Source organism: Nannobrachium achirus, assembly GCF_963921795.1.
Source record: "Nannobrachium achirus genome assembly, chromosome: 9".
In the NCBI taxonomy this organism is placed as follows: domain Eukaryota; kingdom Metazoa; phylum Chordata; class Actinopteri; order Myctophiformes; family Myctophidae; genus Nannobrachium; species Nannobrachium achirus.
Genome location: NC_137818.1, coordinates 31,520,821 through 31,535,368, shown reverse-complemented (window position 1 = coordinate 31,535,368; position 14,548 = coordinate 31,520,821). Strand labels below are relative to the sequence as shown.

The following is a 14,548-nucleotide window of genomic DNA, read 5'->3' as shown; positions in this document are numbered from 1 at the left end:
TATAGTTATTTTACTGTAATTTAACAACATAATAACTAGCGCAGATAGACAAAGAGACATTCATTTCATGGATTTATATTTAAAAGTAACTTTTATTTTCCCCCCTGGACCCAGGGTATGGCAGCTGCATACCCCTGCCATACCCAATTGACGCCCCTGCACACAGGCCAAGTTGTTGAAGAGGAAAACGCTCAAACAACTTGGTTTGCATGCACTTCCCCTCATTATGTTTGAAGGAAAGAAATCCAGCTCAACTCTAGATCACTGTTTCCCAAATACTGGGTCGGGAGTTGTGGGTCGCAGACACATTTGTATGGGATATTTCGCTTTTTGTTTCCTACATTCAGTTTTTTAATTATTATTATTCAAAATATTTTCAAAATGCAATGATTTTTTTCAGTACTTTCACGAAGAAATCAAAGAAAAATCGAAGAAATTTCATAAATTAGACAAGAAATGTTTAAGAAGTAGTGAAAATAGCAGATCTACAAGCTCACAACGCAGAACGAAGTGACGCGTTGTGAGCTTGTAGATCTGTTGTTTTCACTAGTTTGGGTCCCGGGCAAACGTCTAATCTCTCTTTTGGGTCACAGGCTAAAACGTTTGGGAACCATTGTTCTAGATTACGCATGAATTGCACAGGTTTATTTTATAAGCCCCTATTGTCATTGACAAGTTTCTTTAGTCTCATCATATATTTAATAATATCTTTTTCTAACTTGGACCTAGAGAATGTCACATTTTAGCAAGCTGTGATCCACAGTTCCTCCACCGGTAACAGAGTATGAATTATTCATGAGGACAGATGTGATAGGCCAAAGAATAGAACAGATACAAGAAGCGTACCTTGTATCCCAGCAGGAGTCCTCTGACTGTCTCCTTGTCCACTGGGGCCCAGGTCACTCTGATGGCCGTGCTGTTCAGCACTGCCACTCCCGGATCCATAGGAGCCTCTAGGGGGACTGAGAGAGAGAGAGAGAGAGAGACACACACATTTGAGAGAAGCAACCCAAAAGCATAGCAAACTAGAATGCAATTTGGCCCTAGACAGAGAATACACCGTGGCAGAATACCTAAGTAAGGTGAACGATCCAAAACAAAGACAAATCTTGACAAGGTAGGTACAGACTCAGTGAGCAGTCTTGCAATCGAGAAAGGACTTCATAGGCATACCTGGCTCCCTAGAGAAAACAGACTTTGCACCCACTGCACACAAAATGAAGTGGAAACTGAGCTACCCTTCCTAACCGTCTGTCCACTGTACCAAGACATCAGAGACACATACTTCCCACAGATCATAACCAACCAAGGAGAGTTTGAAAAACTCCCATACCTGCTGGGTGAAGTAAAACAATGTGCAAACACAGCAGCAAGATTTGTGAGCTGCTGTGATAGGAGAAGGATATCAAATGGAATCCAACCACCTTAAAGACCATTTTGATTTTATATATCCCTGCTCTGCCTGCATGTAACCTTGATGCATGAAAACTGTTACACTCCTTCCAGAGAGAAAGATCAGAATCTTCCAAAAGTCTCTTAGTTGACTAATAAAAGACAACTAGCGACTGTTAGCTAGATCACAAAAAATATTTCCAGACCTTTTCCATATTTTTTTTCTTTGGCGATATTGCCCATTTTCTCCCAATTTGGTTGTTATGTTAACTCGCAATTTACGCACACACTTGCGTAGTCTTGTCCCTGCTGACCCCCTACTGGTTGTGGTTTCAGACTGCTATACCACCAAAATGTGGAAAGCCTTACCGAAGGCCATAAAGGAGTGTGGATCCCTAGCATCCTTTAAAATTTCCCTGAAAAACCACTTACAGGCAGCAGCCGTTCGCAACTGGTAAAAAAAAAACACAAAAAAAACAGCCCAGCCCTACCCTCCCCTGCCCCTTCTTTGTATATACTTACTGTTTGTTTAGACTTACTGTTTTCTTTTTTTTGTTCTTTCATTTTATTTTATTTACATATCTACTGCATAGTACTGTGTTCTATTCGTCTGTCATTCAATGTTATATGAGATACTTTAATGGTTTCCTGTGGAAATAAGCTTAGTCTTTTCTAGGATCTCCTTTTAGTAGACCTTGTACCAGTGAACTGTACAGTCATGAAACTGTACCTTTTCCTATGCAAACTTCTAATAAAGTCTTCAATCAATCAAACTGGATGGTCCTAGCCTGTGCGTAGATAGTCTTGAATCTCTGTATGGAACCTGCATTTCCAAGTGGCAGATAAAAAAAAATGCCTCTGGTGATAAAGTTGCCCCATATTTGCATATTGGGCCCTAAATGGTCCCTCACTACTTCGGAGGGAGTGAAATCCAATCACAACTGAGCGGTGCCAGACCAAATCTGCAGAGGGCATTTAAAACTTTTTTTTTTTTTTGCAATGGCAGATTCGTCTGGTTACCAGGCTAGGATGGTCCTAGTGGTGCTATTGAAACCATATGCCTGCAGCTTCTTTCCCCCCTGCTAGTGAGGAGCCATGCCAAGAAACACCCTATTCCTCAGAGTTGAACACCTCTGCTGACAAGTGCGTTGAACTTTACCCCTGCGCCACGCCCCCACCCAAGAATCCCAAAATACATTTTGGCTCTAGCTCTCTTTACCATCCTCCCCAGAGTAGCCAATGACGGGATCTGGCTCTGGTCCCTCTCCTTTTTCATTGATAGCCTGAACTTTGATCTCAAAGGCAGAGTAGTTGGCGACGTCATTGACAACGAAAGGAGGCGTAGTGGTGTAGTTCACGTGCCAGGTTGGTCCGCTGCCCATCACTCGCCTCCACATCACCCTGTACTGGAAGTCCGGTCCATTGAAGCTACGCTTGTCCATGTCCTGGAGTGACAGGGATGAGAGCCAATCACAAACAAGTCACTTCCTGAGCAAATGTGTCGTTTGTGAACTTTCAAATTATCTGCGGGGGAATACAAGGTGCAATAAATAGGCGTACAGTACCTCCCAGGTAATGACCAGAGAGTCAGGGTCAATGGACTCACTCCTTACATCCTCTGGGTTGTTGTCTGGTGCTATGGACCAATCAGAGGTTAACATATTATGTATTAGCTACTGTATATCGTCGTTGTCAGGTGAAAACCTTGTATGTCCAAAACCGTTCGTTTGGCATTTATCATTTTAAAAAGGATTTAAACTAGTGAAAACAGCCGATCTACAAGCACACAACGCCTTGTGGTGCGAGGCGTTGTGTGCTTGTAGATCTGCTGTTTTCACTACTTTTGTGCGTCGGCCTTGTATGATGAAGCAGGGCTTTACTTTGCGAAAGAACGCACACATGTGAAACCTGCATGGAGATACGAGGTTTTTACCCGACAACGACGATTATGTTAAGTGAGCACATTACAAGTTGAATTCATTGCTACTGACTTAAAAATGCTATAAATATGGGTGTTGTAGCATGAGTCTTTATGGATCTATTACAAAAGAATAAACAGTTTTTCATTAAATGCCTAACATATACCTGTCATAACAATAAATACCTTCAGCGGGTGTGTTGTGGATGTCAGAGGGCCTACTGGGGTCGCTCTGGCCCACATCATTGACAGCGATCACCCGGAAACGATAGGACATGTAGGGCAGCAGTGGGAGGTTAGTGGTCGCCTTATTTCCACCTACTCTCTTGAGTTCCTCCCATCCACTGTGCTTGGTGCCCTGGTCTTCAAACTCCACCACATACTCTGGGGAGAGGGGGGGAGAGAGAGAGAGAGAGAGAGAGAGAGAGAGAGAGAGAGAGAGATTCAACAGAAGAGGTGAATTTCAATGGAAACGTGAATAAATGCTCAGCAGAGATAAAGCCATATTGAGACCATTTCAGCTGTGTAGGAATCTGTCAGCGTAATGAAAACAGAGCAGCCTTTCATCTTCCCAGAGGGTGATAGATGATACAAGGATAGTGCTGGGAGTATTGGAGCTAGCCAGAAGCCAGGATGAAATGTTGTGTTAATGTTTGTTTGTGTGTGTGTGTGTGTGTGTGTGTGTGTGTGTGTGTGTGTGTGTGTGTGTGTGTGTGTGTGTGTGTGTGTGTGTGTGTGTGTGTGTGCGCGCGCGCGTGTGTGCGTGTATGTGCGTGCGTGCGTGCAATACCTATTACAGGGCTGTTGTGGTCATCTCCAGGGGTCCAGCTGAGTGTCACAGCACGATGTTTATGATCAGAGATCTGCAGGAGGCCAGGGGGGTCTGGACGATCTGAGGAGGGCAACACACATCATGTATACTTTAGTAACAGATCGTCACAAGAAGTACAATATTAATCAAATGTGTGGACACATTGACAGTCAGACAGACAGACACACAGACAGATAGACAGACAGACAGACAGACAGACAGGGTGATTACAATCCCATTATAATATTGGCCCCTAATTAATCTACTGTAACTATTTGACAACATTTTAGGTTGGCTTATAATTTTAAAGCTATTCCTTGCTGTGTTCTATATTTACGTATATGTTCATGTTCACATTGTCAGTTTTAGACAGTAATTAGGTAACTAGTCTAGTAGCCTCGGGATACAGGCATTTCAAGAAGAAAAGCCTGGGCTAGCCCCCCTGTAACTGTGGTTCACAACATTTTAATTTTATATAAAATATATGTTGTTCAGATATCTTATTTTACATCATTATTGTTCATGTGAACTGGTTTGTTTAGGCTTATCCATTATAATTATAAAATGGCTATGATTTATCACTCGTTTTCCACCGCGGATCACTTCCTCATTTACTCAAAGCAGACAGCAGCAGGAGTCATATCCAGACGCCGGAGGACCCGGTAAGATTTGCCGGGGGCATAGAATGTCCTCGTTAGCTCAGAGTAGGTAACTAGAAATGCAGTCCCTGCAGAAACTGTGTGGGCTCGCTGAAAACACACGCAAAGTATCTGTGCATGTTTTATTCTACTGTACAGTAGAACAGTGGTTCTCAACCTGTGGGTCGGGACCCCCAGGGGGGTCCCCAAATTATTTTGGGGGGTCCCCAGATGATTGGCTTAATGTGTAACGTTATTTTCTCACTCAACAGTAAACAAACCAACATAAAGTTTAAATGTATAGAGGGTATCTGCACATTTCTAAAGTGACAATTTAAGGACTTTTTAACACCTCTAAAATGACAAATTAAACATTGGCCAAATTGTCAAATATTAGAGGCAGAAATTGTGAAAATAGCCGATCTACATGCTCACAACGCCTCGCGCTGCGAGGCGTTGTGAGCATGTAGATCTGCTATTTTCACAATAGAACCGCATAACAAAATGTTATGCCTCAACTCTTAGTGCTCGTCAGGGTGGGGGGTACCCAGTTTAAATATGATTATTTTGGGGGTCACGGCCTGAAAAGGTTGAGAACCACTGCAGTAGAATATGTACAAATCCCTCCTCAGACGCCCAAGCAGTAATATAAATGGTAAAACAGAATTAATTGGGGAAACTGTACAAAGCTGAACAAGTTGAAGTTTGAACGAAATCTCTAGCTCAAAGAATGTGGAAGTAGTAGGATGTCAAACAAAGTGTCGGAATAAATATAAAGCGAGCTCACAATTAGCTAAACAAGGTATGGACAGTCAGATGGTCTGCACGTTCTTACCGACTAAAGTGATGGAGCCACTGGCTGAAACCGTGTCCAGCTCTGTGATGACATCACAGGTGTAGATGCCCTCATCCTCAGGCTCCACATTGGTCACGATGAGATCTGGACCTTTCATTGTATATCTGGAATAGCAGAGCAACGGTCATCATCCTCACCAGCATCACCATTACAGTATAGTTCATTGTCATCCTCACCAGCATGATCATTACAGTATAGTTCTGGTCATTATCATCCTTACCAGCAACATCATTACAGTATAGTTCTTGTCATTATCACTAGTAAGATGCCTCAGGGCGAAATGCGACCAATTCTTGGCCATTTGGCCAGTGATGAATATCGGACCAGTTACCCATATATGGAGACTCCTGCATGATAGTCAACAATGTGATGACAGAATATGGCCATATATGGGCATTACCAAATATGGGCATTCCCAGTTATGTGCTTAATATTGATGACATCGGGGCAGGGATCTCCATATGTGGGTATAAAACGGACAAGGACGTAATTCATTTGCAAGTGTGACTCGTGATGACATCAGTGATCTCTATATATGGGCAAAAAAAGGGACATCAAGCCAGAGCGTGATGTCAGAGCGACAAATCCATTCTGTTGAGAGTGGTTCCCCTGACATCTCAGTGACATCAGAGCATGATTTCCGAGCGACAAACCCATAGAACCACAGACAAACCCATAGAACCACAGAGATACGTGGACAAGATGTGCCGGCTTTCAGAGTATACTTGCGACCTGTGGTCGCAATCATCATCAGCATCATCAACGTCATCATAGATCGTGTCATTATTATCATCATCATTATCTTCATCGTCATCATAGTTCTTGTCATTATCATTAGCATCATTATAGTTACCGCCGGTGCAGACAGAATCAGAATCGGAATAATATAAACTTTATTGTCACCAGTGGTGGAAAAAGGTACTCAGATGTTTTACTTAAGTAAAAGTATCAATACTGCAATGTCAAGTATTGGCATCAATAAGTAGTTAAAGTACCAAAAGTAAAAGTACAAAATCTTTGAAAATCGCAGATCTACAAGCTCACAACGCGCTGTGAGCTTGTAGATCGTTTATTTTCAAATAACCACGAGGCTAAAGTGGTTTGCGTATGTTTTATAATATTATAATTTATATCTGCAAAGTAACTAGCAACTAAAGTTTTCAAATAAATGTAGTGGAGTAAAGGTACAATATTTGGATCCAAGATGTCTAAGTGGAGTAGAAGCAAAAGTCTTGAAATGTGGAAATTCTCAAGTAAAGTACAAATACCTCATACTTAAGTAAATGTACTTAGTTACTTTACACCACTGATTGTCACATCATAGGTTTACAGTTCCAAAGCAGTGGACTGCTGTTGTGCAAGCTCCATCGTTTTTGTTATTTCCATAAGAGAAAGGAAAGAAAGATGGGGCCCGTTGGGGCCGTGGTCACCATTCAGAACACGTGCCCGTTCTGGAGAACCGCTCATCCGCTCGACCTCACACTCGACACTGCACTTCCTCTAGTCCTCAGCGATACACCCGTCAAGTGTGAAGTCAATCGGATGAATAGTTCTCAGAAATATGCAAATGGGAGGACATTCAAAACATACATGCAGATATTCCTGGAATGTATCCACCTCTTTCCGCGGGAGTTTACTGGAGATTATTTGGACCACACATCCGGTTTAACAGCAGACATACAAGCTCACGTCGCGTCGCAGATGCAGCCCGTTGTGAGCTTGTAAACCAGTAAGACTCCCTAATCGGGAGATAAGCGACCGTTGGTCGCTTATCTCCACAAATATCACAACCTCCACCTCTCACGTCATACGGGTAGCCATAGTTACACCTGGAATGTTGAATCTCCATATATGGAGATAACCTACGCATCACACAAAGTCTGACCTCACCAGCCCATACTTGGGCATGGACGACTTATATCTCCATATACGGAGATGGCCATATATGGAGATACGATGACATCACAGAGTCCACAGCTGATGATGTGGCGTGATGTCATACAATACACAAACAAGCCCTATATAAAGGGGCAATTCTCACCAGGGAAGAGAGCATTGCCTGGAATGTTGAATCTCCATATATGGAGATAACCTACGCATCACACAAAGTCTGACCTCACCAGCCCATACTTGGGCATGGACGACTTATATCTCCATATACGGAGATGGCCATATATGGAGATACGATGACATCACAGAGTCCACAGCTGATGATGTGGCGTGATGTCATACAATAAACAAACAAGCCCTATATACTGTACTGATGCGATACGATGACATCACAGAGTCCACAGCTGATGATGTGGCGTGATGTCATACAATAAACAAACAAGCCCTATATACTGATGCGGAGATATGAGCAGGGCAAAGGTGTGACGTGTGACGTGTGACCGACCGACGGACGGACGGCCGGTGGAGGTTTTCATAGTAAACTGCTCCCTGACGGTCGCAATCACACTCGGCTGCGGCGCCGGAAGCTCGGTACAACGTCTGCGCAATGCACTATGGGGCGTTGGAAACCCGTGGATAGGCATACAGTAGAAAGCGTAAATTCAGACAGCACAATAACCCCCTGCAATGGTGGGTTTCAGTACGTGCAGCTTGAACTTTATAAAGGAGATTCACATTATCATTATCTTCATTAGCTTCATCATCATTGCCGTTATTGTTATTATCGTCATAATCGTCATCATCCCCATCATCATTATCATCCTCGTCTCCTTCTCCCTCCACAGCATCAGAGGAACCAGGCCTTACTTGTCGTCATCGTGGGACTGGAAGATCTTCTGCAGGTTCTTCCTCCACTGTATGAGTGGAGCGGGGAGTTTAGGGTCCACCACGGCCAGGCAAGTGAAGATGGCCGCCTCCCCGGGCAGCACGTTCAGGGACTGAGGAGGAGAGATGATCACTGTCCTGTCTGTGGGAGAGAGACAGAGAGAGACAGAGAGAGAGACAGAGAGAGAGAGAGAGAGAGACAGAGAGAGAGAGACAGAGAGAGAGAGAGAGAGAGAGAGAGAGAGAGACAGAGAGACAGAGACAGAGAGAGAGAGAAAGAGAATCAGGGAGCATATCGTCACTGTCAGGCAGAAAGCTTGTATCTCCAAGTTTCAAAGTTGTACGTTTTTTTGTCAAGTAAAGCCCTAATTCATTACACAAGACTGTCGCACAAGACTAGTGAAAATAGCAGATCGACAAGCACACAACGACTCACGGTGCGAGGAGCTGTGCGCTTGTAGATCGTCTATTTTCACTATTTTAATTCATTTTCAAAATGATAAATACAAAACGAACAATTTTGGACATACAAGGTTTCCACCCGACAACAACAAAATAAGAGTCATGGTGAAAATAAGATCAGTGTGTGTGTGTCTGTGTGTGTGCTACTCACTGAGCACCTCCAGTACTGCGCTGATTGACAGGTTGCTGTGCAGCACGGAGCAGGTGTAGAGCCCAGAGTCGTCATGGGAGACATTAGTGATCTGGAGAGCTCCGTTAGCCAGAGGGTTTACTCTGGGATCCTCCAGCAGAGTGGAGGGGTCACTGTCACTTTGCCTGGACACACACACACACACACACACACACGCACGTACGCACGCATGCATGCACGCACACAGCACACATGTGCGCGCGCGCACACACACACACACACACACACACACACACACACACACACACACACACACACACACACACACACACACACACACACACACACACACACACAAACACTATATTATGATCAGGTCGCTGTTGGAATGAATAGTTAACCACAGATATTTATCTGCCTTTAGCTGGTGACTTGGGTTAATCTACGCGCAAAGTCAACAAATACAGTATGTTAATAAACTAGAATAGAATAGAATAGAATAGAATAGAATAGAATAGAATAGAGGTTAGGGTTAGGGTTGTTAAGAATACCAGTAGGTGGCTCAGGACCCATATATAATACATTTTAAATCAAACAACCAAATCTAAGAAATTCCATGAACGAAAAATAATAAAAATTAAGAAGTAGTGAAAATATTCAAGCGCTTGTAGATGTGCTATTTTCACTAGTTTGGGTCCCGGGCAAACGTCTAATCTCTCTTTTGGGTCTTGGCATCCCTATTTTAGGCATCTGCTATTTTGGAAAACGTTATTATAATGACACGCCCAGAATAGTGCTGCCAGATTGAAAGTGGTTAAAAGAAAGAGAATAGAAGAGAGAGGTGACTTACCATGTCCAGGTGACCTTGGGTTTAGGCGAACCAAAGGTCTGGCAGTTTAACACGGCCTCCTGGCCCTCTACTACTGTTTTAGTTTGACCATCCTTGCTCAGGATCTGGGGTTCGAGTTCTGGAGACACACACACAAACAATACATTACATTTGAGTCCCAGAGGGTTTTTAGCCAATTATTTGTACCCCTTTTTCACCCCAATTTAGTCATTATACCAATTGATTCCTCCCCACACACATTTCTGTGTTGTCACTGCTGTTGTATCCTACTGACTCACCTGCCAGTGAGGAGCCCCCACCAGGAGGACGTAGAGCCTTCGTCCTACTCCTCCCGCCCAACACTCCCTGCTGACAGGTGCCGCCCCATCCCGTAGGAATACATGCAATGACCAGTATCACCCTCCCCGTCCGGCTTGCCTCCCCCGAACACGGACCAATTGTGTTCGCAAAGACGCCTGACAAAGCCGGTTGCACCGCAGGGGATTCTAACCCACAACCTTCCATGTGGGTCGGGACCCATTTGTGTGTCATGGACACATTTTTATGGGACCCTTAATTATAGTTTTCCTACATTTTGTTTTAAATTATTATTATTTCTAAACATTTTCAAAAAACATTATCACAATAAAAAAAATGCAGAATCCCTTTAATGCCCATATATGGAGATCCTTGCTCTGAGTATCTGACATCACTGTGATGTCCCTGTGATGTCACAGTGATGTGTCAGGGGAACCACAGTGTCAGGCGTTACCCGTCCACGGACAAGCTGTGAAGGTTCTGATAGTGAACTTACCTACGGTCGCAATCATTTAAATCAGTGGTCCTCAAAGTGGATTTCAGGGTCTCTCTAGGTTCCGTTATGGGTGTCTAAATTAACCCTTACAAGTCAAAGTTAAGGGGAGACCTTCAAATTTCAAAGTTTGAGAACCACTGATTTAAATGGATGTAATCCTAGAACAACGTGGGGGGACCAAAAGTGCGGCGTCACTGTATCCATCCCTCACAGATGCAAGAGCACACACACACTCACCAATAACATAGACGTTGGTGTTGGCCAGGATGGTGCCATGCTTGTTGGAGGCCTTGCACTGGTAGATGGCTGTGTCTGAGAACTCCACGTCCCTGAGGATCAGCGCTCCAGCCGCCGTCACACTACGCCTGGGGTCCTTGTCGATTTCTGATAACAAACACGGGCACCGGCAGGTACACACAGTCAGCACATTCAGATCAATCAATTCAAGTTAATTAAAGGTGAAAGTCAAGCATTCAGCGGTGATGGTTAAAGGGATATTTCACTTTTGTTTTTAAATTGGGTCATTTTATCGTCTACCCAGGCTTTTGGGAGCCTCCAGGGACAGTTGCTCGATTCAGTATTTAGATATTTGATATTCATTTTATCAGACACGCTCCCTCCCTATACAAACCCATTGTAAATTCAAACTCCCTTTTAAACATGATAGTGTGTGTATGTGTGTGTGTGTGTGTGTGTGTGTGTGTGTGTGTGTGTGTGTGTGTGTGGGTGTGTGTGTGTGTGTGTGTGTGTGTGTGTGTGTGTGTGTGTGTGTGTGTGTGTGTGTGTGTGTGTGTGTGTGTGTATGTGCGTGCGTGCGTGCGTGCGTGCGTGCGTGCGTGCGTGCGTGCGTGCGTGCGTGTGTGTGTGTGTACCTGAAAGGGGGGCTCCGTTCATGCTCCAGCTGATGGTAGGAGAGGGTGTGCCATCAGCCTGACAGTCCAGTTTGACAGTCTCATATGGGGCATAGAGCTCGCTCTCTGGCTTCTTGGTCCAGTATGGAGCCGCTAGTAGTAGGCACACAGTAGTACATACAGTGTATAGCACAAATACAAACAACGCAATACATTGTGACACAGAGCTGAGAAAGCTACATTTGACCATTATAACTGTAAACAAAGGACTAAGGTGTGTGCGGTTCGTCTGAGGGCTAGTATGTGTATGTGTGTGTGTGTGTGCGTGCGTGCACGCGTGTGCACACAAGCGTGTGTGCGTGCGTGCATGTGTTCGTACCTTCGACAATCACAGTGTAAGTGTGGGTGACCTTGCCCTGGGTGTTGATGGCGGTGCATTGGTACTCCCCGCCGTCGCTCTCAGAGATGTTGCTGAATGCCAGTCGGCGGTCATGCATCTCCCTGGTGATCCGGGACTCAGACATCTGGTCGTCCTTCCGCAGCCACGTCACAGTGGGAGTGGGACTGGGGAGGCAGGACGGAGAGGAGAGGAGGGGGAGGAGGGGCGAGACGACAGGGAAGAGAGGGGAGGTGGGATGGGGTGGGGTGTGGTGGACGCCGTGGCGCAAGGGAGAGTTGGAGGAGAGAATGGAGACGAGGAGGAGAAATAAGGAAGAGGGGAGGGGTGGAGGGAGAGAAAGAGGTGGAAATAACGGAAAAGGAAGAGGGATACGTGTGGAAGGCAACAGGGAAGCGGAACAATGGTAGAATGAATGGGGAGGGGAAAGGATGAGAGAGTGAGAGTGAAATAGGGGTGGAAATGTGACAGAGGAATATTAGTTAGACAGATTTAACAGTATTATGGTACAACTTACCATACACACACAGACAAGCACGCACGCACACAAGTGCACGCGTTCATGCACACTGCACAGACATACAGTACTCACAGGCCTTGGACGATGCACTCCAGCTCCAGGCTTTGGCCCCTCAGGGCGGAGTAAGTGGAGTGAAGACCAGTAGGTCTCATCATCTGGGGCCTCCTGTTACGCACCGCTGAGTTAGCTGGAGAGAGAGAGAGAGAGAGAGAGAGAGAGAGAGAGAGAGAGAGAGACAGGGAGAGAGGGAGAGAGAGAGAGTGTTCATACATATGTATTGGTAATTGCAAGGCTGCCTGGAGATGGGGTCCATAGCGTTGCTGACAAAGCAAGTCTCTAGATCAACTCTGAACACAGACACATAAGAGGGCGGAGGGTGTTGGGGGTTTGAAGATGAGCTCCTTCTCATCTATAGTAGCAACACATCATATGCATTTCCAATGCTGACACACACAAACACATGCGCGCGCGCACACACATGCGTGTGCACGCACGCACGCGCACGTGCACGCACACAGACACACACACACACACACACACACACACACACACACAGACACACACACACACACACTCAGACAGCAAGGTCCCGTGTTAACATGTGTTCATTTCTCTGACCTCTAGTTGGGTCACAGATGTTGCTGGCCGTGTGTCAGTGTGCCTTGAATCTCATTATCACAGCAGTGAGGTGATTCAAGAGCCCCCCTGCTGTGCTGGGACTGGACTCTGCTCTGGTCAGCACAAAAAGGCTAAAACCCAATTCACACTTCATCGCACGGTGCCGGCGCACAGCGAAAATAGACAACCTACAAGCTCACTGCACGTCGCGGATGCACCATGTTGTGAGCTTATAGGTTGTCTATTTTTATACCCAGAAACACTGGCATGCAATGCCGAATGAATTAGGAATAACTCGTCTCTGCTCGACTTTGATCCAGCTAAAGAACATACTTTGTGTTCAACTAATACCTATTATTAGTGGAAATGTAAGTATGCATGAACACATGATTGTTCTTGTGTACTGTTGTTGTTGAAATTATAGTCATTATCAGCATGTCTCTAGGTTTGTGTGGGCTAGATATGTTGATCAGTTCTTAGTAGGATGGAAGGAATGGTGTAGCAGGACATATGCCTTTACGACATTGCCCATGCATTACTACTGAATAGTTTATGTTGGAGAGTGCAGTTTTCCAAAAGCCCTCAGTCATCGTTATCATCTAATATACGTTTTTGCTTACAATGTAACAAAGATAATAGCAGTCTGAATATCCATTTAGAAAAACCTAACTCAGCTTAGTTCGGAGCACATCACACAACACAGTGAGAGTTAGAACCTCAGTGTTCATTTAACTGTGGAGCCAAATGGTCTAGTTCAATCCAGTTCAGACCAGTCTAGCTCAGCTCACTGTAGTTCAGATGAGTTCATGTGTCCAAAATCAAGGAGCTGGATTATTGATTTCAGACATAACAGAGAACTAGCCAAAGAGGGCATATCAATCACACAATGAAAGTGTAGAATTTGGCACAGCATTGATGTGGCTATTGTGAAGTGGGGGCAAAAGAGGACTCACCCTCTCTGCAAACTACATACATTTTGGCTTCTTCTGGACATGTTCTTGCAAGTCAGTTTTCTCTGTTGCCATCAGGGCAGTGTATTTATGCCTGATTCTGCATGTCACCTTCATGCAATTAAGTGTAATTCAGGCTTTATTTTTAATAAAAAGGTTATCAACCGTATTTATGCATTGTATTTCAAATATGTTGTTCCTCTGTCTATTTGTTTGTTTGAAAGTTGTTGTAAAATGTACTATGAAAACCGGAGGATCCTGTCCGTCAGTGACATCACATTGTTGACTGTTAAGACTGCTGACTATCATCACCTGGACGTCCATATAGATCACAACACTGACCTCATCAAACGTTGCATATCCATACATGGAGACGACTGGATCATCACCTCAATCTCCATATATGGAGCTGACCTCTGCATCTAGATTCCCAGATGATGCCCTGTTAGGGCAACCACACTAATATAATCCCTTTTATGTCCACCAATATTAAGCCCATATTCTGGGAATACCGATACTATTATGCCCATCAATATTAAGCCCATATCTGGGATTGACTGGGAATGCCCATACAGTATATGGACATA

General features: G+C 44.5%; 1 protein-coding gene across 1 annotated transcript in view; it reads right to left on the bottom strand.

The window, feature by feature from the left end:
• Positions 1–14,548, bottom strand: part of l1cama (L1 cell adhesion molecule, paralog a) — a gene marked incomplete at its 5' end in the record, with an annotated part of 33,895 nt that overhangs the window by 7,891 nt on the left and 11,456 nt on the right. The window contains 13 exons of the mRNA XM_080732684.1: positions 847–962; positions 2,612–2,837; positions 2,958–3,028; positions 3,497–3,694; positions 4,101–4,202; positions 5,595–5,719; positions 8,373–8,532; positions 9,004–9,167; positions 9,833–9,950; positions 10,863–11,009; positions 11,498–11,629; positions 11,856–12,040; positions 12,466–12,580. Of these exons, the coding sequence (XP_080588810.1) occupies positions 847–962; positions 2,612–2,837; positions 2,958–3,028; positions 3,497–3,694; positions 4,101–4,202; positions 5,595–5,719; positions 8,373–8,532; positions 9,004–9,167; positions 9,833–9,950; positions 10,863–11,009; positions 11,498–11,629; positions 11,856–12,040; positions 12,466–12,580 (1,859 nt within the window). The remainder of the gene's footprint in view (positions 1–846; positions 963–2,611; positions 2,838–2,957; positions 3,029–3,496; positions 3,695–4,100; positions 4,203–5,594; positions 5,720–8,372; positions 8,533–9,003; positions 9,168–9,832; positions 9,951–10,862; positions 11,010–11,497; positions 11,630–11,855; positions 12,041–12,465; positions 12,581–14,548) is intronic.